Genomic DNA, 27,233 nt, shown 5'->3' with positions numbered 1-27,233 from the left:
GGGACTATTCAGCAAGCACGGGCAAAGCCAGGGATGGAAATCCTTCCCACACCAGCAAAGTGAAATGCTCCACAACTAACACCCATTTCTGGACACTATCGTGATAGATTTTCCTTTCTTGAATGCTTGATGCAAAATCTGAGGGATGCTAGACAAACTGTTCTGCCATAAAACCTGTTATGTGATGCCCCAACATGACTCCAGCCGTTCTGTATGTAAATGTAAACACAAATTACACGGCTCTTGAGATCTGCAATCCAAAATGCTCCATCCCACACAGTGAAGAATACACAACCCTGCAGAAACAGATTCTTTCACCTATTTCAAAGTATCAAACACACACTCTGTAACTTAATTACAAGTCTACTGCTGAAAGAAGGAATTAAGTTTCCATTAAAACCATTGTTGGTGGACAACATGCTTCAGATTGTCCAAATTAAGCAATTTTACTGCATTTGATGCTGATATAAAGAGAGCTACCCTTTCCCAAAACCAGGGCAGGGCAGGAGGAAGAGGAGGTGGTCTGTCATACGTGGTCTTCCCACCCTGTTCTTACCGGCCAATAGGGCCAAGTGCTTTTCAACCTGGACAGGCAGGAGATGGAGAAGGGTTTCTTCTAGTACAAGACTAAAAGGGATGTTTTATTCAAGAAAGATCGGCCCCAGAGCTCCTGGCTGCTTCTCTGACGGCCCTGGCTGTGCAGCGCTCAATCGGAGCCGGGGTATACCCAAGCTGACATTTTAGCTCTTAACTCTTTCAGATTTCTCAAGCAGGCTTCCCGCGCAGCCTCCCAGCACTGCCTGCTGGCGCGAACGCCGGAGCAATAAGCATATTTCAGCAGAGCAGAGAGTTTCTCCAAAGCCACAGACACGTCTCTCACAGAAGAGATGATTATTCTGATGCTGCCAAGGCTTTGGACAGAAGTCCCGTTAGCACGCGGCGCTCGCGGCAATACCCAGCTACAGCTGGAGACCACAGGCTACGGCGCGTGGTGCAAAGACAAAGATCGCCCCTGCTCCAAAAACAGGTCTGCTCAGGTAATAAACGCACGGCCCCGAGCCCCCGATTCCTGTGCTAGCTTCACCAGCCCGAAGCTGGGAGCGTTTCACCAAAGCCGGCTTTCCCCATTCGAGCTGTTTCGCTACCTGGTCCAGCCTTGGCGACGGCTGCGGTGAGCAGAGGCTGATTTTACTCTTTGTTCCCAGATGCATTTTCTGGGTCTCATTCCTAAGCACATGCTCTCGGCTTGGCGCAGCCGTCTCTTTTTTTCCTATCCAGGGGGTTACAGCGGTCTCCAAACTATATTATTATTATTATTAGGCTGTCGGCTCTCTTCAGAAGCAGCAGCCAAGGGCTGCACCGGCGTGTCGCGGCCGTGCCCAAGGCAGAAGCACTTCGAGGACCGCATCTCCCCAGGTGACTGGCGGTACATGTCCCCTCGCCACGGAGGGGCTGCCCGACCCTCAGGCAAGACCGCCGTGTCCGTGTGCCGGGCACCGGCTCCACCAGACCGTGTAAGAGCCTCGACGGGACTCGGCTCGACCCCTCACGTCCCCGCCGGGGGTCGGAGCTCCCCAACGGGAGCTCGGGGGGCGCCTCTCTCCCCTCGCCCCGCACCTCGGCCCGCCGAGCGCCCCAGCGCTGCCCGCCCCGCGCCCGGGCTGCTGCGAGCAGAGCCGGCTCTGAGGGTGCCCTGAGGGGCGAGGGGTCCCCGGGCCGGCGGGGGAGGGGGGGGATCCCGGCCGCAAGGGCCCGGCCGCAGGAGACCCCCCGCCCGGAGCTCTCGCCTCAGGCGAAACGGCCGTGCCCAGAGCCCAGCCCAGCCCAGCCGACCCGGACCGAGCCTCGCCGAGCCCAGCAGCCCCCCACCCCCCCAACGCCCGCTCACCGGTGGGCGGCCACGGCGCGGCTCCGCAGGTACTTCTGCGCCGTCATGACCCCCACGAAGAGGAAGCTCTGTGCCGGCGGGCCGGGGCGGCGCGGCGGGGCGGCGGCGGGCGGCGGGCGGCAGCCCTGCGGGCGGGCTCGGCGGGGCCGCGCCGCCGCCGCCAGCTCGGAGGCGCGGGGCAGGACGAGGCGCGAAGCGAGCACGAAGCCCAGCACCAGCCCCAGCAGGACGCTGAGCCAGGCGCGGCGGCCGCGGCCCGCCATGCCCGCCCGCCGCCCGGCGCCGCGCAGGCCCCGCGCGGCTCCTCACAGCGCCGCCGCCCCGCGTTGCGCCGCCGCCGCCAGGCGCGCCGTGTCGCCCAGCGCCGCCATGGGGGAAGGGGCAGGGACGGGAAGCGGAGGGAAGGGAGGGACGCAGGGAAGGAGGGAGGGAAGGGGGCGCCCGCCCGCCTCCACGGCCCTGCCCCTCGGCACAGGCGCCGTGTGCGGCCCGCGCCGCGCCGCCCGCCTCCGGTGGCCCCGCCGCCACCGCCTCGGGCGGGCGCAGCCCCCGCGCCGCGGGCAGCGGGAGGCAGGCGGTGCTGCCCCCACCCGGGACCCCCGGTGGGGGCCTGGACCCTGGGGTGGGGAGCGGGACCGAGACACGGGATGTGACCCCGGGACGGGGGCCGGCTCCCAAAGCGCCGCCATGGAGCGGGACCACAGGGCAGGGACCGGCACCTTGACCGAGCACCCCAGGCCAGGGCCACCAGGGTCAGGGACCCCGACCCGGCGTCCCACACCAGGGCCCCAAAACCTCGGCCCAGCTGCCCGGACCAAAGGGCTGGGACAGGAGCCCAAGAGAGCGTGGGTGCTCGGATCCAGGAATGGGGACTGACACCCCCCAGACAGAGACCCCAGCCCTGCACCAAGACCCTGGACATAACTCCAGGCCAGGGCCCCCAGCCCTGCACCCTACACTGAGACCCCAGGACAGGACCCTGGCTCAGGAGCTGGGGCCGGGACTCCAGCCCAGCCCTTCAGAACAGGATGGGAAGGCACTGGGAGTGGTGCCCCAACTCAGGACAGGCACCAGGTGTCTGTGCCTGGTGGCAGAGGTCCATCGCTCATCCCTGCAGCCACCCAGCACAGCTCAGGCTGAGCCTGCACAGCCAGAAGCACACCATTCCCATCTCTGCACGGTTGGGTCCCGGCCACCCGAGCCCCAGAGCCTCTGTCCACAGGTGTGTGCAGAGATGGAGGGGAGGCACGGCAGCAAGGAGCAGCCCTCTGGCCCTGGTTTTGCCTGGCGCCAATGCATTCATGCATGACGTGCTCTGGTGCCAAGGGGAGCGAAAGCACAGGCAGCTCTCCAGTTTTTCCCGCCTTGCTAATTAAACCAACCAGAAATAAGTCAGCCTATTTCCACCTGGAGGCTATAATGACTGTTCAACAGCGTGAAGACATTAGCTGTACCAGGTCAAGATTTCTTTTCTCTTTGTCCACATTAACTCTCCACATGTGTTTCGTCTACAGCGTGCTTCAGCTTCAAACGCTGCAGCCCCAAACCCTTCACATTCTACAGGGAAAAAACCCTCCAGTCTTTACAGAAGAAACGTATCTAGTACACACACTGACCTCCTGCTTATCATTGTGGTTTCTTCCATTTCCTACCCACTTTTGCATTTCCAAATGCCAGTCTTTCCCGTTTTCAAATGTATTTATATTGTGGTGTCATGAACAACGAGCTGAGAAGAAAAGTCTTAGCATAATGGCAGCCGGCTCTTGAGCAAGAGCCGATGCAAAAGAGGACGCTGTAACAAATTAATACTGTACATTAATAAGTCAGATAGCACCACATGTGACAGATTTTTACGATCTTTGTACAGTAAGTAACCATCACCCTTCTGGGAACTAGCAGGTAATATCACTGCTTATCTAACAAACTTGGCATGTCTTGAAAACAATGTTTTTGTGGGGGTTTTATTGCTTGTGTGATGGTGCAATCCTCAGAGGTCAGCACCGGTCAACTCTTGTGATGTCAGGAGCAACAAATAACACAAGGGAAGTGCCACCATGATTTATGGTATGAAACAAGAACAAGATTAAATAGAAACTAGAGAAGAAATACAAGCAATTAGCAGGAAAGAAGAGCAGGAGATCTTTCAGTTGCCCACGGGCGGAACACAGAAGTATTCAGTGAGATGTGTGTTTGTGGGAAGAGGAAGAGAAGAGCTAAATGGCGAAAGAGAGGGAAAGGAAAAGTCCAAGCTGGAACAGATGGGAGGTGGGGAAAGCCAGGGAAGGACAGGAGAACCATCACTTGGCAAAAGCCAGCTGGAAGGCAAGAAGTGTCGCTGAGGCCGAGGGTGCATGCCTTCGAGACCCGCAAAACACCGGGGAAGGCTTACAAATGCCACACTAGCTCAGGTGCAGTGAATGGTAGCAGTTTCCCAACAGCTTCGTTTGTGCTACCAGGCAGAGGAGAGGTTGATTAAAGTCCCCAGAAGGGCTCCTCAGAGGCTGACCGTGCCCGAGGCGTGGAGGCGTTCCCGCTGCGGACAAGCACTGGGCAGACCCAGGGCTGTGCCCGGCTGCTGGGGCTGGCTGGAAGCCCCACGTTCACTCTGACAAAGCCAGCACGAAGTTGTCTTTCTGGGACCTTCCTATAGGGACCAGGGAACGGGACCCACGATCCACCTCAGCTCACCCTGTTAAAACCGTCCCAAACTGCTATTTATACCAAGAAGACCTTCTCTGCTATGCTGTCCTTTCCATCCCACCCATATGGGGAAATCCCCCCCAAAGCACTACTGTAATTCCCTTCTGCTTCCAAGCAGCTGCAATGCTTTATTATTATTTCTAACTACTGTGCCCTCATCCCTTCCTACGAAGCCTGGAGTTACCCTCAGCCTGTGCCACTCCGCACACACGGATCTTTTACTCCACTTTCAAAACCATCTTCAAAAGGGACCTTGCCAAACTCTGTTTCTCCCCTCAATCCTGATCATCAGGTCCTGACATGTGGAACACCGACAGACATTCAAGTGAAATAAAAAAAGTAAGGCCACTCCTTTCCAAAAGAGGGAGATGTGGCAAGTCCATGAGCAGGAACAGGATTACTTTCGGTGTGCTCAAAATCAGCAGTAAAAATCTCCTGATTCAAGGGAAAGCCACTGTGGCCTATGAATTACAGGAAAAGGCAGAGCTAGCGTGGTTAAAAGGCAATAAAAAAGAGAAGGGTTGGGGCTGAGGAGCTGTCAGTTGGCTTCTTCCCATAAAGAAAAGAAGTTAGTCATCAGAATTGAAAACTTCATGCGACTTCAGCACACATGGAAACAATAAAGCGGAGCAGCACACTCCCGTGTTAGATCCCATCTGCCCCGAGTTCTCGTCTGGCGCGTTCCCACCACCCTGCACCTCCCAGCGTAATTATGGTCCTGGACCTCGCTGCGGGCAGGGGGTGAGCAGAGAGCGCTTGGGGAAGGGGCAGGAGAAGGAAGGGGCGCTTTCTCGGTGCCAGGATTTCACCCGGTGAGGAGGCACGCTCAGAGTTCACGCTGCTGCCACCACGCAAGATCACGCCGCTGGCTGCAAGGCTGAGACGTCCAGCTGTAAAGCGGGGGTAGCACCCAGGGATGCCGCGATGCTCACACAACCTCCCTAAGCACATCAGAGTGCCTCGCTTTGTTTCATTTATTGCCCCAAACTCATGTTCAAAAGTGTTAGCCAGGCAAGTGGCCCTCTGACTGCTCCTGCCCCCTCTCCTGTTCTTGCACAGAGCAGCTGCTGTTTCCACTATAGGAAAAAAAGGGAAAAAAAAGGCAAATTAAGGGAAAACTTGAAGAGCACGGCTTAGTTCTTCCAGCTGAATTATAACCCTGCCATTACCTGCCTAGAGTATGGTTTTAATCTGGTTGGCAGAGAAAGGTCATACTGCGTAACCACATTTAAGTGCCTTCCCCTACTAATAGAGTTTTTAGTCTCAATATACAGTTGATGCTATATATTACGGCTACTATATGTTATTTTAAAAGGCATGGTATTTTTCTCATATAACACTGCATAAACACATTTTTATGCCGCATGTTTTCTATTCTATGTGGGATTGCTCAAGGAAATATTCTGAGCGCTCTCCAAAATCTGAAGAGGACGCACGTCGTGTGCGCTCCATCTCCGCGCTCCCGTCCCACTCACTCGAGTGAGCTTAGCACCCGGACCAGCCGACGAGAGCCCACTTGACAGGCCCACACAGTTTAGATTTATAATCAGATTAACAAAACAGTAATCCTATTTTTAAACGATGAAAAAGGCAAGCCCTTGAAGCGGCGAGCTGTTTTGTGTGCCTACAGAATAGACGTCTTCCTTCTGGAATAAAGCAGCTTAATACCAAAGGAAAAAAGTTCCTTCCACGTAGAAGACACTGTGCTATGGAGGGAAGACGGATACCTTGCATTAATTATAACCACTTCTTTTTCCCAACAGTTTTGATGCCCGATTTTTCCACAGCGATGACCCCACTCTCATACAGGAAGGACTTCTACAATATATATTCTGTACCATTATATTTTAAAATAATAAAGAAGCGCACTACTTCCCAAGTACTCCAGAAACTTTAATTATGAATGTTCCAGTACTTAAACCGATACTTTGAAAACTACCCAGGCGCTGGAAAAATGAGCATACTTCATATATTCAAGGTAACAGACTCACGGTGGAAAAAATCTAGCTGGGCAACCAGCAGCGCTTGCCTCTGTCACAGTATTTCCAGCACCGTTGCATTTTCCCAAATGATGCAGAAACTCCTTCCCCAGCTCCAGCACCCACTTTTTTTTCCCCTCCCCATCCTCTTCTGGTCCCGCCACAGACCAGCCCCAACCTCTCGTCTCAGCTGAATCGCTCAGAGGATGCCAGTTCAAGGCACGAAAAAAAGAAGTGTCACCCGTTGCTCCTTGCTGGAAAGCCAGACCAACATTGCCATCCTACGGCCCGGCCCCGCAGTGCAGCGGCCGCACCGCGCCCGGCCCGGGGGCCTGCCGCCGGTCCCCGCTGCCCTTCCCAGCCAGGGAACCTGATTTTGGGGCTTTGGAGGTGCCGGGAGGGGAAGGAAAACCCCACCTGCTCGGCACGCAGCGCCTCAGTTGCCTGCTCAAGCCTCCTCATCGGTTGGGTGGCAGCAGCAGCGCTGCCGTGGTGCATCAGGGCATTCGAGCTTTGCATCACGGAAGGGAGAGCGATGCATTTTTAACGTGCTGACGCCAGACTGGAGTCAACAAACTGCTGAAAAAGTCTAGAACGTGTATTTAAAATGCAAGTGTCAAGATGCAACGTGCCCAAGAAGCAGCACAGCTAATGAAGTGGCAGTTACAGTGCGTAAGAAGCAGTAAGCCGAATTATGGGGAGCGTTACCCCCCCGGTATGTGATAAACTAAAACTTTAGGACCCAAGTTTGGGTTCGGTTTTTCCAAAAGCACATCCTGTAGGCCAGCCTGACAGTAGCTCCCCATTTTAAAGCACACAATGGAGCAGCAGAACTAGATGGAAAGGGCAGGTATTTCAGTAGATCCATTTTCCTTCCATTTTCCCTAATTAGAATTTTCTAAGTTCTTTTCCTTGCCTTTCCTACAGTACCGTTACTCACGGTATGAGCTGTGGAGCTGAGCTCGGTAAGCAGCACACAGAAACAATCTTGATTAGTAAACTGTGGTAGACAGAGAAGGAGGAATGAAATGATTCATTTATCAGTGGAGATCTTGCTTTGTGCCGAAAATACTTTTTAGCACGTATGCACTTCAAAACACACATGATCACAGAAAAAAAGCCCAGACACCAGAGCGGCGGCTGCCAGCCCCTCGCAACAGAAACCTGCAACGAAAGTCTGTATCGCCACAACTGAGCTGAGGAGCCCTAATCCATCGCAGCCATTGGTTGCTTCGTAAAAACCAATGGAAGTTTTGAAGTCGCTGGCTCCGGCGCTGGGAATATGGGCAGGGTGTGTGTCAGGCTTGGAACAGCTGGCTTGGAAGCTCGCACAAAATCAACTACAACGGTGCAACCGGGCCAGGACACCACCCAGCCAGCAGCCGTATGCTTTTCCTTTGTGGTTGCAGAACTGTTCCAAAAGCTAAGCTTTCATTCCAAAAAGGGGGGAATTAAAAAAAAAACAACAACACATAAACCCAAGTTTTCAGCCCATCCGAGTCTAGACCAGCTTTTTCTACAGTTGGAAGTTATATAGTTTCAGTGTTCGGCGAGAGCGTGGACAGAAACTCGCTGTGCCCCACTCTTGGCTAACCTGATCCCTGAAAAGGTGGCACTGTTCAGCCTCTACGAGGGCAAAATTCTTCTATGGGTGGATCTGATCTGATGTGGAGATGTGTGCTGATGTGCAGCCAGGCTTGAAAAAAAATGCAGCCGCCAGAGATGGGAACTGCCTCACTGAGCACGGGAGGCATAAAGGACAGCGTTAGGATGGTGTAAATGCAGCCATTAACCGTAGCGCTGCTGGTAGAGCGTAAGGGAGACTGTCACGCTGGATGCCATCCCCGTTCCGAGAGCTCTCTGAAGGCAAAATGCTCTCTTTACTCATCTTCCTAGGGAGGAGGTAAAAAAAAAAAAGAAAGACACAAAACCCAAGAAGAAACAACCCAATCCAAACACCTGAGCTGACTGTCAGCACAGCTGAAGGATGAAACCGGACTGGGCATGGAGCAACAGCAGAACAGGCTAATTCCTTGAGTTTTGAGTCCAAATAGTACAGAACTGTATAAAACACAATAGATTACCTTTGTTAGTACTAACACTTCCCACCCGCATTCAGCTCCTTGCAGGAATGGGTGCAATCATCATTTTCACCCACACTGGTCTTTGACTAGCACACAGGTAGCTCTGGAACTCCTGGGAACTGCTCTGCTGACAGATCCCCGTGTGCCCTCACTCCCCCAAGTCCACCTTCTGTTGTTCATTATTAAAAATTTCCAGTATGAGAAACACTTTTTTTTAAATAACTAAGTATGCAATGCAATATCACTCTTAAAAGCTTTCTCTCATTTCACAATGTTTCTGAAAGACATAAATAAAGCCAAATAAATTTCACAAGAGTGACATGGGGCTTTGTTCAGTTTTAATTCCAGTGCTCAGTATCTCCTGATGAATACTTAAGAGAACTATGCATAAACCAGACCTCATCTGCAACTCAAAAACCCCAAAAATCTTTGTTCCTCCTCTGAAAGGCAATGAAAAATTCTTAGCTGCATTTCTCAAGCAACTAACATTTTTCAGGATTTTTTTTTGTGCCTCTGAACACTCACTTGACGTTTCATTCCTCCATACCCAAACCAGACCACTCCTCAGTGGCTCAGTAACACTATACAGCAGTTTAGCAGCACTGTATGAACTCCGAGTTCGTTAGCTAGCTTCTTCCCCATAAAGGTATTTCCAGAACATCTGCATCAGTAGAGTAAGAGCCTGTTTGTGTAACTGCTGTGAGCGGGGAGAAAAAAAATTCTCCTGAAGGCTTTTTAATATGATCTTTCATAATTCAAGTACTTGGGAATTCATACCAAAGTAGGAACAATGGATTCATTAAATAGTTCACTTTCACCTACTGCCTTCTGCACGCTTCGCTCGTAGGCTACAAAGCAACGAGCAACCACCTTTCCACACTTGTTTGTGGTCATGGGAGAGCTTTCTACCTGAAGTCAGAGGAAAAACCCTTCCCTCTGCTTGTGCAGGTTGTGAGCCAAAAGGGAAGCTTTACAAACTGAGGTTCTTCCTCCCATCCTTTTCAAGAGAAGCGTCTGATCAAGAAAAACTTAGGGACTTGAGAATTAAAATAAAAAATTAAGGGAGGAAAAAGGTTAAATTTCCAGAAATATGAAAATCACTTCATTCTCACTGAGATGTCTTAATAAATCTCAGAACTGGGCAAAAATCCATATCCCCGCTCCCAGCCAGAAGCAAGCCTCGAGACACAGAGAAAGATTAGCATAGGCTCAGTTCAGACCTGCTTCTTTATTTCTTAAAATGTTTTTACTGGATTAAACCAACTCATCCTTACCGTTTTATCAACGCAAGGAATTCTGCTTCTTTAAGAAAACCACCTCCCCCAGTTGTTTTTCTGAAGACAACACCTCAGTCTGTTGCCTATTTCCCTAACACAAGGGGAAAATGCTTCCCAGAGGCATGAGTAAGATAACAACTTAGTGCTTTTTACTGATGAAGAATCTTCAGATCTTGAAAATATCCTGCCTACCTCTATTTTTATTTGCCTTATTAAAGATTAAAGCTTGAAGTTGCATACACCGCACACACCGGTCTATGTTACAACAATGGGAATTTAAGTTTACACACCAAAACACACAGAAGCCAGGAGATGAAAACTAGTTTCCATAGGACCATCAATAGCTGTCTCCCTTCATCTTCTACATGCACTTGAACACATGCTTCATGGGTCTAAAGTAAAAGGTTCTTCGCCTTTCAATTTCGTTAACTGGCAACTTTAAAACTTACTGGTAACATGCTGCTGTTACATTTATACTCGTGAGAAAAATCACAGATCACCAGACACATAGAGCAGTATCTATATACACATCAATGGTGGATTCGAGGTCGGCACTCGTACGTATTGATGAACGCAAATACTCCAAGCGTCAGTATTTAGAACAGCGTATCCGAGCAGCCCTAGGCTATGCTAATGAAACACTCATATATGCTTTAATGCCTATACACGAGCTCAATTACTGTCATTGGACACGGGGCACTTGTCATACACTAACAGGAACTATTTCACCCTTTATCAAGGACAGCCTGGATTTTACTCATCTTTTGCCCTCTGAGCTACAGAGCATATCAAGGGGATGGGGTGTTGGGAAAGCTCATTTGCGGTGACCAGCTCTAACTTTGCTTTCTACTCACAGCGCTGGATATACAGCAGAAGGATGAAGACCACACACGCTTCGGATACTTACTCCTTACCATCCCTCACTTGCAAGGTTTACACATTTGCTAGCCAGAGGCTCTTGTCAGCACAAAGAACCCTCAGCTTTTGTACTGCCCAAGCTGGCAGCAGGGTAAGAATGTACCTTGGCATCTAGCTGGGCTGTTTGGGACAGCCATGCAGTCAGGCCATCAGTTCTCACCCCGAGATACATTCAGAACAGAATGTATCAGAACAGAAGTACTTTGTACTCCCTTCTTACTTACTTCTTCCTACTTAATGTCCCCGAGGTGTAACCCTGATGCTGCACTCATGCTACAGACAGTCCTGCTGCCCACAACGCGCAGATCTCGGCGCAGTTCGCAGCTTCTGTTCCCTTTGAATGTCTTGCAGCGTGTGAGTTGACCATGTCCATGTATCCCCTCCTCCTCAAAACACATTTGGTCAACAGTAATTTGGAAAGAGAGCCGCTCTGCTCTATTAGAGCAAAGGCCTTTGTTACGTGTTTTCTTGATTCAGGTTCAAATACAGCTGGAGAGCTTAACAACGGGTAACGCATTCTGTGCCGTTTCAGAGCAGGGAAGAGAACAGAGAGTTTCAGTTTTTAAACTTGGGAAAACTTGATTTGGTCTTAACCTGAAGGGGATTCTTTTAAAGTCACGATTTGCAACACACAACACCCGAACAAAACAAAGCTGTTAAAAGCCAAAAAGAACAGCTGAAAAACCCCTTTTGTTTATGGAGGTAGTCAAATGAAAATAATTTCATTTGATCTCTCATCTTGCTTTATACACATTTATTGTGCTAGAACATAGGCCTTCTATATAAAAAGATGCTGTAGAAAACAACAAGATTGTAAATACCAGATTTATGATTTGTTTGCAATTATATTTAATATTAATAGGATTTTGTTTTTACAAAGCAGCTGGAAAAAAAAAGAAAGAATGGCAAGAACCCCCCCCATCTGCTGTCTAGCATCAGTAATCCTCACTGGTTTGTTCACCATTTATAAGGAAAACATCATTCAAGGTAGCTTGTCACAGAGACTCTTCTACAATAACAGCCCTGCGCTGCAAATCCCTGGCGTTTGTCAATTTGTCTGGTTTTTACTGAATGTCCCTCCTGCTACAATTCAAGGTATCTGCCGATGACAATATTCCTCCCCTCTAAAGCACCTTCCAGCCAAACAGAGTAAATCTGGTAACACGTGTCTGCAGATGGTAAATGTCCTCATTTTACAGTGGTAAACTGAGCCTAGATAATTAAATTTGCCTGAGGCCAGTCTTTTGAAGAGCCAGCCACAGACGCCAGCTCTCACAATCCCAGGTGATTCACCTTGGCTGGAGACTACGCTTCCTCTCTACAAAAGAGTGAAAATTAATTGATTACTCTGAAGTAGTTTCTTTCTTCATCCTCTCTAAGAGGATCAGGTATTTTTCTCGTGTAGTATCAGCTTCTGCGTTACTATTTGGAAAGGGTGTACATCTGTTTTCAAGTTAACACCTGCACTAGGCCCAGTCCCAAAGGAGTCACTGTGACATGCCAACTGTAGGCAGTTAGACAGTGGGTAAGATCAAGCCTGTTAGTGACATGAGCCACGAGGGAGGTTAGCCTCATCCGCCTGCTGACGGGCCTCTCCGGCCTGGTCTCCAGGAACAAGTTCCGCCTCCTTCTCCAGACAGGGGGTTATAGCCTAGAAGTACAGAGGAGAAATCCACCGTATCAACATTGGTCCTTGACAGGCCTTCACCAACATGCAAGGAACCCCAAAAATGAATCCCACAATTATTTGCACCCTGGTTATACTTACTACATAGGCAGCATTTTAAGGAAGACGAAAGCAGAGGAAATATCCAGACTTGAGATGGTTTATTTTTGTAGTGCTAACAGTAAAAGCCATTGCAAAACACTCATGTTTTAATTTGATCAGTTTGGATTAAATTAAATTGAAATGAATTACTATTTAATTTCTCTAAGTCTGCATTAAAGCTCTAATGCTGCTCTGCAGAGTAAACACAGCAGTAACAGTAACTCTTACAGTAAACTCTCTAAGAGTGTATCTGTTCTCCGAGAGCCCTAATAGTTGGGGATTTAAAATAATCTTTTATCCCAGTCCTGTAAGGAATACTCTGAAGGTCAAAAGGTGAATCCACTCATTACTACTGTAAGATTTTTTAAAAAGAATGTGAAAAGGCAAGTATATGCAGTAAGGCAAACAGATCCTTTAGCCGAACCTCCTAATGCCATAACTATAGGCAACTTCATTTTACGAGTATGTACTCGGAAAGACACGACTTGGCAAACGTCCTCAATTTGTTCTGTACAAGGCAAAGTAGGGCAAACTGAAAACCTAGCAGCCTTGCTAACCAAGCAGGTTTCAAAGCAACCCGTTCCACTGACATTTCAAGCATCACCTCCATCTTTGAAGTTTTTTTTTCCTCACACCAGCCAAGTTCTGCTTTCCAGCTTAATTCAGCAGCTGAACAGTGCAGATGGTTCTTTCACTTTGTGCTGATCTACATCATGGAAGATCAGAGACCTCTAATTCTATCACCTGTTACTTAAGCAAAAGATTTTGCTTAGGATGAAACTAGGACAGGTAGCAGCTGGAAGGGCGCCTCAGCCCAGCTGCCCTGATCCTGGTGCTTAGTGCAGCTATTACCCATGCGTTTCTCATCCCCCTTTGTGGTGAATACTCTGTGCAAGAGCTATAAAGGGTATTTGACAGCATCAGACATTAGGCTGCACTCATATTAAGCAACATAAGATGAATCAATCGGTCGGTTCCTTCAGATGTTGTCAAAAGCTGTTAGTAAAAATATTCAAAGCAAAACTTTCAGCACTGAACTGAGGTTTAATATGTTTAATTAAAAATCTTGAGGCTTCATACATTTAATCAAGTGACTTCCTTGGTGCTGCACCCCAAGTAGGTTTCCCTTTTAGCCTGATACGACTGGAGCTGACTAGATGGTCCCCTCCACTATGGAAAATTGTGATTAAAATATGATACCCAAATTAGCACTTGCAGGTATGGCACAGGCTGTTTGGCCAAGAGGGGGGAAAGGAGGCGAGCTGCACAGCCGATACGTGGCAGTGATCCCAGCGTGGACTACGTAAGGCCACAGAAAGCAGTTCACCATGCAGATGATGTCAGTGGTTCACAGCTATTTTAATGATAAGACCCTCCGGCGGTTTGCAAGGGTTGATAAGAATTCATACATCTGCAGGATTTATATATTCAATAGGTCATTATTGTGATATCTCATAAATAAGCTCACATTTTGCTTAATGAAGTCTTTCATCTTCCTGAATCTACATAGTACAAAGTAATTTATCCTCTTCCTGCATTTAGTTAGTACTACAGGTGGTTGAAAGGCAAACCAGATTTTAAAATATTGGGCTTTTACAATAATGGGGAAGGGATCTCAGAAACTTTGTAAGAATCTATAATTTTGAGTGACAAAAATCTCAGTAAATTGTGGCAAAAACATTTACAGGGAAACTGAAACACTGATTCCCCAGGGAAAAGCACCACAGAAACGTCCTGCTAGGTTTTGCACAAAGCGTGAAGCAGGCCATGCTGATTAGAGATAGAGAGCTTGTCTGTAAGGCACGTTTTGTTTCCTCCTTGAAGAAGAGAAGAAATCTGTACAATGACTACATATGCAGCTGGACAAACGTTCTGTTTCAAGCTTAGAATATCTTAAGGATTTCTTACTTACCACCTCCTCGCAAGGGCTTTTTGTTTGGTTTAGACTTCGGGACTGCTGATGAGGTGGAGGCACCAGATTCTGCTTCTTGCTGTTCACAAAAGCAAAAGCTTCTCAGAATTTAATCTACGTGAATTCCAGCTAATCTAATCACATAAACATAATTGTAACCTGATTAACACCACAGGTGTTACCTGATTCAGTTTCAGGTTTCCTTTATAGCTTTTTCCTTCTTGCATGCTTTCCCACATCGCTATCTTCTGCCTTCGCTTCTCTTCTTCCAGCTAAGGAACAAATCCAGGATATGCAAGACTGAGATTTCAGAACTAATAGAATCATCAGTGCTACAGAAACAGCTACAAGAGGCTCATCAAAACCCAAGGGAACCATCTTTATCCGATACAGGATCTCTGAGCTTATGGAAGCATTCACTTTTTTAAACACCCACATCTTCCCAACCACAGGAAAACCATCCCTCCTCAATACACACAGTGTCTGCAGCTTCCTTGGACCACTTGATGCTTTAAAACATTTTGAAAGTAAACCAGAACCAAGTGGCAAGCTTAAAGTCTGAGTTTATAAAAAGTACCGACTAGAGCATTGCATGTGATAGTAATTTAATGCACATTGTAGGGTTCTACAGAAGAAAGTGTGTTTTTCAAATGATCAGGACAACCAGCTACACATTTACATCCCAGTATACTTTATAAACTGTTCTCCCAGCTCTCTTCTAAAGCAATTTATCCACAAAACCAGATAAACTAATGGTTAAGACAGACTGCCTTCTTCTCAACAAACAGAAAGGAAATGAGGGCTACTCCATCCAGTCAAATAAAGCAAAGCTCACTGGGTCCAAGCACACTAGACCTAGATTTTCTACAGCGTGGCCATTTTCTTCCACAATATGACTATTTATTTGTTTTCAACTGCCAATATTTCTTGAAGCATCAGCTACAAACTGAGGTCTGAATGTAGCTGACTGCAAAAAGTAAAAATAGAAGAACAGCTGGGATTAATAAGTAATATTATTGCTATGCTGATCACATCCACTTTTCTACACTGCCCCCCATAGCAACATGCTATTCCTCAGTATCTCAAGCTGTACTTCAAACCATTCAATTACAGCAATGCTAGGCTACATTTCTAAGAACTTGTATTTGCCATCAAGAACAGAAAATACATGTATGCAGTAGTACAGTTAGTCTAAACGCCAGTAAATCCCCTCCAGCCATTCACTACACGTATAACTAAGTTTCTGTAGGTACAGATTTATCTGTTAAAAAAAATCAGGCTCACAGTGTCTCACGCACACAATTACTTGTGGAGAAGCAAGTGCCACAGAGGTTAATTACTTCAGGAAGGAGAATACTACACATATCAATCATTCTAATCAGCAAAGAGCATCAAGACATCAGGTCAGCACGGCACACAAGCATGTGCTTGCATCACTGGGGCTCCATCATGACCCCTACTGCCCATTACTGCTTCACAGACCAAACCGTATCAAAACTAGCCCAGGTAAAGAAGGGGGAAAAAACCCACCACCCACATGAGTAAAGCGAGCGAGCCTCCTGTTCTGGTATCTAGCATCGAATAAACCTGTCTGTAACTGCAGCAAAGTACTTGATGACAAATGCACGAGTTGAAGAGTTACCTGTCTTTGTTTTTCTTTGTATCTTTCTGCTTGTGCATTCAACTCCTCTTGCATCCTGAGGCGAGCTGCTGCCAAAGCTTCCTGCCTTCTTACCACCATTTCAGGTTCTAGGAAATTGGGAAAGAGTTTGCAAAGCTCTTCAGAATAAATTCTAAATGGTCTCCTCAAAGAATTGTAATAAGGAAAGGCTCACACCTCTCCCTGCAGCTGTTTTGCAGAAAATCACAGCTCAAGTTCAGTTTCCAGCTAATCTTTTACAGTACAGTACAGATTTAAATTTCCTAACATTTTAATATTTTTAGAGCAATTACTTTAATGGGATTTTAATGAATAAGGACACCAATGTAATGAACCCATAAAAAAATTAAAACTCACACTTCTAGGATACTCGCTTCTATTTCTGAAGGATTTGTTTGATGCAAATAATTTCAGAAATATCACCCATGCTTCGCAGGGATTCCATTTTTACCCAGAGTACTTCTTTTATGCAGAAGCATGAGGCAACCAGCCCACATTCACCCCCACTCCTTATGGCAATTGGTCCTGCTTGTTCCGTTACAGCAGTGAAGCAGTGACAAATTTAACATGCTTCATCGGCAGAGAAATCACTTAAAAGTACCACACGTATCTCAAGAGAAAACTGGCAGTCTCAGAAAAATCTACTTCGAGTAACCACTTCTCTTCTTGGCTGGCCTTTAGAAGCCAAAATAAAAACTGTATCTAAACAACGGCAAATATTGCTCTTTTTTCCCAGTAGCTGAAGTACCTCTACATTTTTTTTTGTCTCCTTATATGTTTGCTACCATTCAATGATGAATACGTACAAGAAATTTCAGTAATTTCATTTTATAGGTAGTTTAGGCAATGAAATCAAGGTTTAATTAGCCTCACAAAAGAACACCAGTAGGATAAGGGCACACGAGTAATATTTTCTGGGGCCCCACGTAGTGCCATGCCAACATGCCACAGGAATCGGTGCCAAGCACTTATTGTTTTGGCAGATACATGAGCATCGCCTGTGCTTTACAGCAGCGAGTCTGTAAATGAGGCAGGACCGTGACTGTGTAAGATTTACAACCTATGCCACAGTTCAGAAGATAACAGACGAGAGGCAGTTACACCCCAAATGTATACAACCCTGCCAGAGTAGGCACTGTGAAGGAATAACTGAGAGAGACAATGAATATTTATTAAAACTTAATATTAGACAAAAAGGTTTTTGTCCCCAGCATTTAGATTTCGCTGTTTCGTTTTTCTTTGATAAATTGGAAGTTATTTGATAACTGCCCACAACTCATCGAACCAGGTGGTTCTCTCAGCTTCTGCACTATCAAAGACCAGCTACTCCCTCGTCCTGCAATGCCCCGCTCCTTCTCTCCCAACCACGTTACTTTGGGATGCCAGCATTCCTTGACACAACCTTTTCAAAACACTTCTCCTGGTCCAACCTTTCCCCAGCGATCTCTTCAGTAACACGACCTCTTCGCTTTCGTGGGCCTAAGCATTCATCCTGAGTACGGCTCACCGTTCAAACTCCCCAGAACTGTATCTCTTTTTGGTTGTTATTAAATAAAGGCTCCGTGTGTGGACCCGAGCGGCTGTCAGACGTCCCACCAGCACCGCCGAGCGCTAGCAGGAGCCTAGAGGAGACACAGGCACCACCCCATAGAGCAAAGCTTTACTCACCCACAGCTGCGTCAGCTGCTCCCGGCCGGCTGCTCGGCCTGGCCGCCAGGCTCTGGGATACCTTCTGGACGAGGAGATAGATGGCGACAGCGGCCAAGAGGATATACCAGCCATAGCTGGAGAGCAGGGAGCTCACTAGGAGGGGGACAAGCCGCCGGTGAGAGGGGGCTCCGGGGGAAGGAGCCCGTCCAGCCAGGAGGCGAGGAAGGGAAGGACGGACGGCCGGGAACCGGCTCCCCTCAGGCCCCCCGCCGCCACAGGCCCCGCCGCCCCCTCCCCTCCGCCCGGGCCTTCCCCCCCGCCCGGGCCTTCCCCCGACCCCGGCGGCCCCTCACCCGTGTGCTGCAAGACCTCGAAGCCCCCCCGCCCCAGCGCCGCCGTCCCGGGGCCGGCCGCGGGCCCGCCGTCCCCCAGCTCCATCGGCCCCCTCCGCCACCGCCGCCTCACGGCCGGGAGCCGCCCTAAGCACCAATCACCGCCCTCCCCGTCCTCCGCCACCTCGGAGCCAGAGAGCCAACCAGGGCGCGAGGCGGGCCCTGGCAGACCAATGGGAAAGTAAACAAGTGACACAACGACTACGCCGGCCAATGAGAAACGGCGGGGAGGCGCACGGAGCCAATCAGGGTGTGGCGGGAGGGCTCCGTCCCGCCCGCCGCCATGGCTGCCCCGCCGCCATGGCCCTCCCGCCCCGTCCCGCCAGCAGCGACGCGGCACCAAGGGGAGAAAAACGAAACGTTCGTTTATTGAACGGCGAAACGCAAAAGGAGGGGGTCGGTGTGAGGGGGCGGCTGCGGCCTAAGCCCCCTGCGGAGAGACCGGCGCGGCGGAAGGAGCGGGTGCCTTCCCGGGAGAGCCAGGGGCCGCGGCAAGGCCGGGCTCAGGAGCCGTTGGGAACCGCGTCTTCTTCCATTTCCTCTTCGGCGTCCTCCGAGGGACCTGAAAGGAGGCGTCGGGTGGTTACTGCACGTGTCCGCTCCCCTTCCCGCAGGGGCAATGCTAGTTCCCCCACCGCCCCCCGAAGAGGGGCAGGGGTAACGTGAATTAAAAACCACTACGGGGCGGAAATAAAATCTACATGGCTCTAATATACAGAAAAGAGGTGATACCACCCGTCTGCAGTCAAGATCCGGCCATGCAGAGACCTCTGAGAGATCACAGAGAGATTCCTCTGCCCTGCCTGAGGCACTAAATGCTGAAACGGAGTCCAGATATACTTTGTAATTAATCTAATTTTCTTTAAGTAACTGGGATGAACTGTTTGGAATTACCCAACACAACGGAGCACGCAGGGCTGGTGTTTGGCACCTCGCTCTCAAGGGAGTCCAGGTGTCACACCTGCATCCCGGAGGCTGGGCGGCAAATACGCCAACTGCAGAGACTTACGGATGCAATCCTCAATTATTCAGACTATAAAATTACATTCATTTTAAACAGTTTTTTCAGCTCTCTCTGTTCAGCCCTTCCAGTGTAGCTCCCTACTGAGCTAAAGCACCTGGAAGCAATAGAGGTAGATTCTGTTTTGGAAACAGAAGTAAAAGAAGTATAGTGACCTGATTTTCGTTCTCTGCCAGGAATCTGACCAGCCTGTAGCAAGCCTTTCAGTCGCTCCACTTCAGCCAAAGTCGTGGCATTTGCTATAGCAGTCTAAAAAAAAAAAAACAAAGGAACACGATAAATCTTCAAATACAGTATTTCAATCTGTTTAAAATAAGCATAAACCCAAGTTCTTTTCCAGTTAAGTGACACAGAGCTTTTACAGAAAGTTCTACAAAATTCTAGTTCAAGAACACTCTACAGGTGACAAAGCACAATCTTACTTCACCCTTATTAAACAAATTGCTCTGTTCTGGGAGAGCTCTAAGCTCAGATCAAAGTTTCATTTAAGTTCTCAAAAATAAGGTCCATCATAACAGAGAAATTACAGAAAAGGCACCTAAACCAAACTGTTCTATTTGCCTGAACAGAGCCGGGGTTGCCCAGAGGAAGGAAACATTTGCTCAGTTTGGATCCATGGCAGTTTTTCTCCTCCACTCTTGCCCACATGCGCCGTCCTGACTCACCTTAATCGCCTCAACATCCCCTGGGGAGGGCCCAGCTTTCTTTTTGTCAGTCGGCAGACCAGCGCCTGGATTGAAGCTTCAAAGGAAAAATAAAGACCCGTTACACTCTTTGAAGGGTATGTGCTTCTCTAACTTCCAAACTAGGTTTGGAAGCTTTTCATTCAATCAAGTGTAGTATCTTATCTTTGTTAACAAACTGATACAGTGAAGAATTGCCTCCTTCAGAAACACCAGCAACTTGTCCTTGCTGTCCCATTCCCCCCCGACCTTTTCACCTCCTCATGAAGAGGAGCAGACCTTAACTTCATAAATTAATTAGCTGTTCGATTTGGATGTTGTTGAACACTCAGGCGGTCTGTCGCCATTACAAAAGCAGGGTGGATAAAACACAGGGTAGCTGAAATTCAGTTTTCTGTTCTCGTATGTCTAATATGATATTACAACAGCCTATATTAAAACCTACACTAGACTGGATGTAATCTTAAAAGAAGAAGGTTATCTGGTGATGCTTTAAGGAAAAACAAAAAGTATCTGTAGTCTGCAAAAATGGACGTTTCTGAGTAATCAGCTGGAAAGAATTTGCTGAAGTGCAGACCCAGCATCAGAGTGCTGTAACCTCTCTTGCAGCTATTGACTTTCTTCATGTCTGTTTATTGAGCTGAACAGCTCGATCACCTACTTGTTCTAAAACTATCACGGACCTGAACCCTCTTCTACTCAAAAAAGAGCTAGAGTCCATCTATTCAAGTTTTGAATACTAAGTACTTTCAGGATATTTTTTTAACTATGAATTTGGAAATGATGCTGCTGTATGTGATCCAAATTCTGGTTTCCAAAGAGGCCAATGAAAGATTAAACAAAGCATATGACATACCGCTTAAGAATTAACCTAAGCAAGCACATACTTGTAATAGCTTAACTAAAGATTTTCATCTGCATTTATCCTCCTAACTACAGCAGATTTTACAGTTTCTATTCTCTGGCAAAACAAAAAATGTTAGTTACCAATTATCTAGGGGAAAAAAAAAACCACAAAATAAACAATGGCCACCTTCTCTGCAGTTAAATAACAGAAAGGAAAAATAAAATTAAGGTTTCCTGCTTGTTGACTTAAAACAATCCACCCTGACCAAATATCTCTTTCAAAAATATGTCTGAGATGTATTCACCACCATCCAAAAGTCGGGATGCTTGGACAAGGCACTTGTGGCTACCAAAGCTTTTAAAGCATCCTGCCAGTAGCAGATACTTCAGTTTACGCCTAATACTGCACACAAAGAAGGTGGTGTTTCTGAAGGAGAATGCCAGTGTAAATTTGTTTTTTTTATCTTACGTTTTTGTTCTCCTGGCAATATCCTTTGCAAGCTGTGCACCCCGTTTGCCCTTGAACATTTTCTCTGCCTCCTGTCGCTCCTACAGCGATACCACACATACAAAGTTAATTTAAGAACATTGCATTTTGCAAAGTTTCCATCTTTGCAAAGAAAGACGTTTTGGCTCATCTTCATCAGTGAACATTGGTACGTGGAGACCAGATGTAAGAACAAGCACATAAACATTGCCCAAACACTTAGACTCAAGACGTATCAACCCGGCGCTCTTAAAAGAGCTCTTTCCCACACTGCACCTTCACTGAAAGCAGAGGGCTCTGATGCAATTGCTCGCTTCTTGCTCTAGAGGTCTGTCTTTCTACCAACACCAGAGGGCCAGAAAAGGATCAGAATAAACAAATGAAGGTAGTAAAACTTAATTAAACATAATTAAGCAGACTGTTGTTAAGAGAATGAAACCATGAAAGAAAATGTAGAGCAAGTTTCAGAGCCACTTATGATCTATTGTTTCAATAAAATTTACAACTATGGCAAAAAGCTCACTGTTACAGCTGAATTTTCACTAATGTAACAAGACAAAACAGGATTAGTCTCCTGCTGAACCAAAGAAAGCCCACTTACTTTGAGTTTCACTTTTTGAAAATCCAGCACTCTGACCTGGGGAACTTTGTGGATTACATACAATCTGTAATGCTTCTTATTTGTTACAGGGTTCCTTAAAATGCTACAAAGTAAATAAAGGTTATAAAGAGGTTCTTAATATAAAGTATTTTAATAGACTTATACTGAAATACATTAATATACATAAAATGCATTCATGTTCCTTCTGCTACAACAGACAACAAATAACACCATTAAGTAAGCCTTGTGACAGCATGCTTTGATATTATGAAAATCATAGTTAAAATACTTTATCAATTAATTAGATTCTATTGATGAAGAACGAAAAGAACAACCTCAAAACACTAAAAAAAAACCCCAAATAACTAAACCATCACATTTCCTACCTGGACACTGATCAACCAAAAAATTCACGGGACAAATTGCTTTTCTTATTTTTGTTGTCCCTCGCACAGAATGTAACGTTACAGAAAAGTAATTGTTTACATGCATTTTAAAGTATTTTGTAAAAACAGTTTAAACCTTTAGTTTCTTAAAGGTTAAGGTTACAAATACTGCTTGCATATTGGTTTATAGAGATGTTACATCTCCTTGGTCCAACAGTCTGTCAGTAATAGAAAGCCTCACCCATTAAATACCAGCTATTTCTGAAATGTAGTGGAAACTTCTTTATCGATTCATTTCTCAAGCATAAGGAATCTGTCACGGCTCATAAAAAGGAGAGCATTCCAGATCGAAGCAAAGAGCCAGGCCAGCAGCAGAGTTCAAACAGCAGAGAAAGAGTAGCTTTTCTTTTCAAGATTACATACCTCAGGTAAGTCAACGATTTAATAGTTGATAATGGATCCAGTTCACCCTACGTAACGGGAACACAGTAAGAAACCCTAAGTCCATTTAATGAGAATCAAACATTTGAAAACAACAGTCCTAGACTCAGATCTACTGTAGAAATTAATTAGAATTACCACAATTAGTTTAACAGGAAACCCGCTACAACTTTGTGACTGCTATTCCACTGCATGCTGCAAATTACGTTCATTAAAATATGTACACCATTAACTACTACCAAAACTGTATGATATTACTTAAAAAAGAAAAAGGGCTAACTAGAAAGATGAGTAGTACCAACTATTACCAAAAGAACATGGCACTACTCTGAGGAAAAATGTTAATTAGAAAGACGACAAACACAGATTTAAGCTTGTTTAGATTTATCCTACATCGATAGCTTACCAATTCAGCAATGTTGTTGTTTGTAAGAACGAGCTCCGTCAGGCAGGGCAAAGCCTGTTCAAGGTTTTCACCAATCCGACTAAAGAAGAACAAAACCCAAAGATTTAACTTAGACCAGAAATTAGCAATGGTGAAAAGACATGCAGAAATACGGTAACATAGAGGAACTCCCTGAAAAACAACCCAGTCTGACACTGGCAGAAGTGTGGGTTAGCATCCCCTACAATACTTTTTCTAATAAAGCTGGCAGTAAACACCAGCCACCGCTGTAGTTAGATGCAATACGAGATTTACATCCATTCACTTGCAGGTACCCCCATTTTCTTGTTTTCATATGGGTAACAAATGAAATCCAAAGTTCTGCCCAAACTCTGCATCTCATTGTCCTGCCTGAAAAACAAAAACTGACTTTTGCCCTGAAGGAAGCAAGCAACTTGAAGATCGCCTATACAGTACTCAGTGCCAATTTCTTTTCCATAAAACACTTCCAAGCCTACCCAGCATTGAAAGATGCACACACTCTGCTCTCCCAAGAGCATTTCCCTCAGCCCCAGTGTCCCATCTGGGCAAAATACAACAGCTTACCAAATCCTATTGTTATTCATCAGAAGAGTTTTCAGCCTCCGCAACAGAGGGAACCCATCCAGTTTACGGATCTCATTGTCAGAGAAATCAATTGCATCAAACTGGTCCAGAGTGGCACCCAAGTTCTCAATAACAGGGATTTTATAGCCTGGGGAGAGAGTGCATGACAGTAATTAGGTGGTGCCCACAGGGAAGCAGAACAAAGCAAGAGGCAGAGTGCGTAGGGGGCATATCTGGATGGACTGAGCATGCAGATAGCCTCAGTAAAAACAACCCCAGCACAACTCTCCTCCACATCACACATAGACCAAACTCTGTCCCTCAAAGCCAACCGCCCCCACAGCCTTTTCAGAGGATCCCTCTTCCTCCCGCTCAGCAAACACCCCAACCCCCTCCCTGCATGTATCCCCTCAGCCCAAACCCGCCTTTCTGGCACATCCCTCGTGTGTCCCACCCCCACCACTGCAGGTTCCTCCGACATATCCCCCAAATTCCTCTTCCATTCCACTCCCACAACCACCCCCCCAGGATTCCCTTGCCACTGGAGCCTTTTCAACCCCTCCCCAAACCCCCTTGGCCACTGCAGGCCCCTTCAGCAACCTCCCCCTCCTGGCTTCCCTCCTCCTGCTGCAGCCCCCCCATACGGTTGCAGGCCCCATCACAGCACACATGCCCCCCCAGCAGGCCCCATCACAGGGCCCCCCCCCAGCAGGCCCCATCACAGGGCCCCCCCCCAGCAGGCCCCATCACAGGGCCCCCCCCCAGCAGGCCCCATCACAGGGCCCCCCCCAGCAGGCCCCATCACAGGGCCCCCCCCAGCAGGCCCCATCACAGCCTTCCCCCCAGGCCCCATCGCAGGCCGCACCGCCCCCCCCCGCCCGGTCAGAGCCCCGCCGAGCCCCCGCACCGCGCAAGTCGAGCTCGCGGTCGCGGACGGCGTTGGTGTACTGCGCCGCCTGCTCGATCAGCTCCGCCGTCAGCTTCACCATCCCGCCGAGCCCCGCCGCGCCCCGCCGCGCCGCTCCACACCGCACCGCGCCGCGCCGCCGCCAGGGCCTGCCGCGACAGACCAACCCGCCGAGCGCCGAGCCGCGCCAGGCCGACCAGCCGAGCGCCGAGGCAGCGAGGGGCAGGCCCCGCCCCGCGGCCCCGCCCTCTCCTCAGCGGCTCCTCCCCGAGCTGAGGGGAGCGGGGCGGTGATGGGGGCGGCCCCCCCTTCCTTCCACAGGCCGGGCAGCCCCGCTCCCCCACCTCACTTCCCCCGGGCTCCGGCGGCAGCCCGGTGCCGGGCAGGCCCAGCCCGTGCCCCCTCAGAGTGTCCCGAGGCCGCTGCGCCCTGACGGGGAGCAGGGGAAGCCCTGCACTTCCCCCCACCCAGCCAGGCTGTTCTCCTCCGACCGCGGGCCCCTCTTCAATCGCACCCCCTTAAAGGTCTCTCCGCGGTAATTAGCCGTGCCGTTGAAACCTCGCGGCTGGAGGGAGCAGCAGCTCCCCGCCGGCAATGGCACCGGGAGCGCTGCGGCAGCTCGTCGGCAGAGGGACCCGGCGCCCTGCGAACGCCGCCTCCCTCGGCAAAAGCGGCCCCAGCGCCCCGGGGCGCCCCGCTGTCACCCCAGTGTCCCCCCCGTCCCCCCCGAGCGGCCGGTACGGCTGCAGCAGTGCCGGTGAGGAGGGCAGCGATCCCTCGTGGGAGGCTGCTGGCAGCAAAACCTTGCCTTGCTGAGGTGGGGTTCCTCCATGCTCCCCTCCCCCGGAGATGTGCTTGGCCACCGCGGCCACCTTGGTCACCCGTGGCCACCTTGGCCACCTTTGGCCACCCTTGGTCACCTTGGCCACCTGGTCACCCTCAGCCACTTTGGCCACCCTCAGCCACTTTGGCCTTCTTGGCCACCCTGGCCACCCTTGGCCACCTTGATCACCTTTGTCACCCTTAGCCATCTTGGCCACCCTTGGTGACCCTTGGCCACCCCAGGCCTCCCTGCAGCTCACAGCCAGGCAAGGGCAGCACACAGGGCCAGCGCTCAGCCCAGGGCCCAAGCACATCGATCAACAAACTGAGTTGGCTTTGCTATCGATAATACCCTAAAGCAGCATGAAGAGGTCACCAGAGGTTTCCCCTCAGCTTCTGGTGTTTCCAAGCACAGACTAAATCTGCAGAAATGGAGGTGGAGGAGGCTGGTTCACACAGATGACTTGCAACAAGCAGGCTGCTTTCCTTTGGACAGAGCTGGCTCCTGTGCACTTAGCTGGTGGGACTGTGCTTGTTCGAACACATGCTGCTCCCTTCCTGCTACGCAGCCAGGACAGCCTCCTGCAACAATTACAGCTCTTGGTGCTTTCCTTCCTCCATCTAAGCAGCAGCTCAGCCTTTCTTCCCGGACACAGGGTTGCCCATAAACACCTTCCCTCTGTTGCTCTGGCACTTCCATGTGCGTTCCTGGTCTCAGAGAAGCTGTGACGTGCTGGGAACACGCCACAGGCTGCAGCATGACATTCACCCTTTGCCTGTGAGGTAAAATGCACCTTCATGTATCACTACACCCCCTCCTACCTGCTTTAGGAATTTGGGGAACAGCAAGGAAGAGGTGAGGGAGCTGAAAAGGCTCAGCCTGCTGTGTCTGACCAGGCAACTCCACTTGAACGTAAAGCAGGTCGCTAGGTCCGGGACTGGCACGCTGCCGGGTGTCAGCATTGGGCTGCTGTGGCCGAGGCGCTCAGCCCCGCTGGCAGGGCTCGGCTGGCAGCAGCAGGGCTTTGCAGGTGGAGGAACCACAGTGTGGATGACATGGACTGAAGGTGGCACCGGCCACCCCCAGGTCCCAAATCCTGCTGAATGTCACCAGGCCACTGCTTCTGTGGCCCTGGAGAAATACTCACCCAGCCCTCAAGGCCCCCTGAACAAGATGAGGCAGAATGGTTTCTGGATCCACTGCTATCGAGGGAAGGATTTTCTCCATGAGCCATGACATTTCTGTGAACCGAGGATGTGATAATAGCTTAAATGCTGCAGCCACGTTTGGCACCACAGAGTCATGGCTCATACTTTTCTTTTGGGAGCATCTAGCAGCATCACCCTGAGAGTGACGCCTGGCTCATTCCCCAGGACTACAGCGTCAGAGCTGGCTCTGTTCTAGCTGGCGATTCCTGCGGAGGTGTCAGCTGGGGTCAGGCAGCTCCTGTGGCTCCCTACTTAAAAAAAACACCCATACCAAAGTTGTATTTGAAAGCACGTAGTCAAGTTTTTATAACATCTGCATTTGTTTAAAAGCAGGTAGGAGAGAGCAAGAAAGAGCAAGCTGTCATAAGCAGAAGCAAAGAATGAGCAGCACTGTTGTACGTGACTCAGGAATCACGCGGTGATAAAGACAACAGAGCCTTTAGTCATTTCAGGCAGTCATTAAAAGGAGACCCTCTTCAGCCTCCTGGAAAGCAGCTCCTGCCTCTGACAGGGCCAAATGAAAGGCAGACCTTTCTCCCCTAGCACCAGAGAGCTGTATGCCTCGGCTCCACAGCGTAATAGAATTGTCATTGAGAGCAGACAGATTCTTG

General features: G+C 48.8%; 3 protein-coding genes across 3 annotated transcripts in view; all 3 read right to left on the bottom strand.

Annotated features, from left to right (window-relative positions):
- CHSY1 (chondroitin sulfate synthase 1) overlaps positions 1-2,332 on the bottom strand; it is a 79,861-nt gene extending 77,529 nt beyond the window's left edge. Inside the window, exon 1 of the mRNA XM_064456117.1 lies at positions 1,889-2,332. Within this exon, the coding sequence (XP_064312187.1) occupies positions 1,889-2,151 (263 nt within the window). The 5' untranslated portion in view covers positions 2,152-2,332. The remainder of the gene's footprint in view (positions 1-1,888) is intronic.
- Positions 2,333-11,671: 9,339 nt separating this feature from the next.
- On the bottom strand, positions 11,672-18,330 carry SELENOS (selenoprotein S). Its single transcript, XM_064456111.1, has 6 exons — positions 18,190-18,330; positions 17,855-17,989; positions 16,169-16,275; positions 14,709-14,798; positions 14,527-14,605; positions 11,672-12,497 (listed from the first exon to the last, which is right to left on the bottom strand). Exons 1-6 carry the CDS (start codon positions 18,272-18,274, stop codon positions 12,418-12,420), a joined length of 576 nt encoding a protein of 191 aa, XP_064312181.1. The 5' UTR covers positions 18,275-18,330; the 3' UTR covers positions 11,672-12,417.
- A 246-nt stretch (positions 18,331-18,576) lies between these two features.
- SNRPA1 (small nuclear ribonucleoprotein polypeptide A') lies at positions 18,577-24,791 on the bottom strand. Its single transcript, XM_064456110.1, has 9 exons — positions 24,592-24,791; positions 23,685-23,832; positions 23,100-23,178; positions 22,676-22,722; positions 21,867-21,969; positions 21,248-21,327; positions 19,915-19,990; positions 19,405-19,498; positions 18,577-18,790 (listed from the first exon to the last, which is right to left on the bottom strand). Exons 1-9 carry the CDS (start codon positions 24,671-24,673, stop codon positions 18,732-18,734), a joined length of 768 nt encoding a protein of 255 aa, XP_064312180.1. The 5' UTR covers positions 24,674-24,791; the 3' UTR covers positions 18,577-18,731.
- Between the last annotated feature and the right edge of the window lie 2,442 nt (positions 24,792-27,233).

The sequence above is a fragment of the Phalacrocorax carbo genome, chromosome 7, assembly GCF_963921805.1.
Source record: "Phalacrocorax carbo chromosome 7, bPhaCar2.1, whole genome shotgun sequence".
Classification (NCBI taxonomy): Eukaryota; Metazoa; Chordata; class Aves; order Suliformes; family Phalacrocoracidae; genus Phalacrocorax; species Phalacrocorax carbo.
Note: the sequence above shows the minus strand (reverse complement) of the source record. Positions and strands in the feature narration are given on the sequence as shown.